At 38.3% G+C, this 1,094-nt stretch overlaps 1 protein-coding gene across 2 annotated transcripts in view; it reads right to left on the bottom strand.

Annotated features, from left to right (window-relative positions):
- The window catches only part of LOC106529584 (tectonic-1), a gene marked incomplete at its 5' end in the record, with an annotated part of 30,106 nt that overhangs the window by 14,617 nt on the left and 14,395 nt on the right, over positions 1-1,094 (bottom strand). For both annotated transcript variants that reach the window (XM_014025052.1, XM_014025054.1), the window contains 1 exon segment: positions 985-1,005. In XM_014025052.1, coding sequence (XP_013880506.1) covers positions 985-1,005 — 21 coding nt within the window.

Below are 1,094 nucleotides of genomic sequence, written 5' to 3'. Positions count from 1 at the left end.
CATTATTTAAAACATTATATAGATTATATAAACAGTAAAATATTAATAATAATTGTGTTAATATTATTATTAATAGTTTTAATGATTTCTACATCATCTGTCCTTTTTTCTGCTCAGTTGTCAACATGTACAGTAATGGGAAATCCAGAGTCTTGACCGTTTAGCGTTAGCCGTTAGCTTCACCAGCCGATCACATGGTCAGGTGGTTTCTGAGCTCCAGCTGTTCTATAGAACCTCCTTGACMAGAACACACCCAGGACTGTTATTATAGAAGACCTCAGAGCAGAACCTGGACTGAAGCTAATAAGACCAGCTTCCTGGTTGGATGGTTACAGGTTTTAGGGTCTCCCCCCTTCCCCGGTGATTTTGAAGCAATCTTTTTAGGTTTCCGTGAGAAATAAACAACCTGTTTAAAGCTGTGATTAGTCAACATCAGTGTAGAAATGCAGGAAGTGAAGTGTTGTCACTTTTCTTGCCTTTACATCACGTAACCTCAGGGTTACATCCCTGACTTCCTGCTTTCTGAAGGAAACATCAGACAGATTTGTAGTTTCAYYACATTTTATCCTGAGGAAGATCTTATAGCATTAAATAATGACATTGTGCTCCTCACTGATTATAGCCTTAAATGAGTGACAGATCAGTCTGAATGAGTTCACAGATTTGGACCCTGACAGCWGCAGACTGTTCTGGCCCATATAGAAGAATCACTGATGGTTCTGACTGGACTCTTTTTGTAAACCTACATCCAGCCTGCTCACATGTTCCAGAGGACAGCAGTGTTAGTGGAGCATAATACTCTACAAACAGAAAATTTTATGTTGGCTCTCAAAGTGGCTCTTTTTTTAACACAAGTTTGGCTTTTTTTTAGTAAGAACCTGAGAGTTTGACTTGTTTTATCTTGTACAAAAAGAACTTATGACTTTACCCTTCATCTACACAAACAGGTCAATGTTTTTCAGCCTAATAATAAGAACAACTTACCACTGCATCTGTGTTCTTTCCCTGTGGAGAGAAGAGATTTTACTTTGAGTTTATTAAATCTTATAAAAGCAATGTCAGTGTTTACCCTAGGAAATTGGTCTTGGCGGGGC

The sequence above is a fragment of the Austrofundulus limnaeus genome, unplaced genomic scaffold (genome assembly GCF_001266775.1).
Source record: "Austrofundulus limnaeus strain Quisiro unplaced genomic scaffold, Austrofundulus_limnaeus-1.0 Scaffold453, whole genome shotgun sequence".
NCBI lineage: Eukaryota > Metazoa > Chordata > Actinopteri > Cyprinodontiformes > Rivulidae > Austrofundulus > Austrofundulus limnaeus.
The sequence above is the reverse complement of the archived record's forward strand: the minus strand, read 5'-3'. Positions and strand labels throughout refer to the sequence as shown.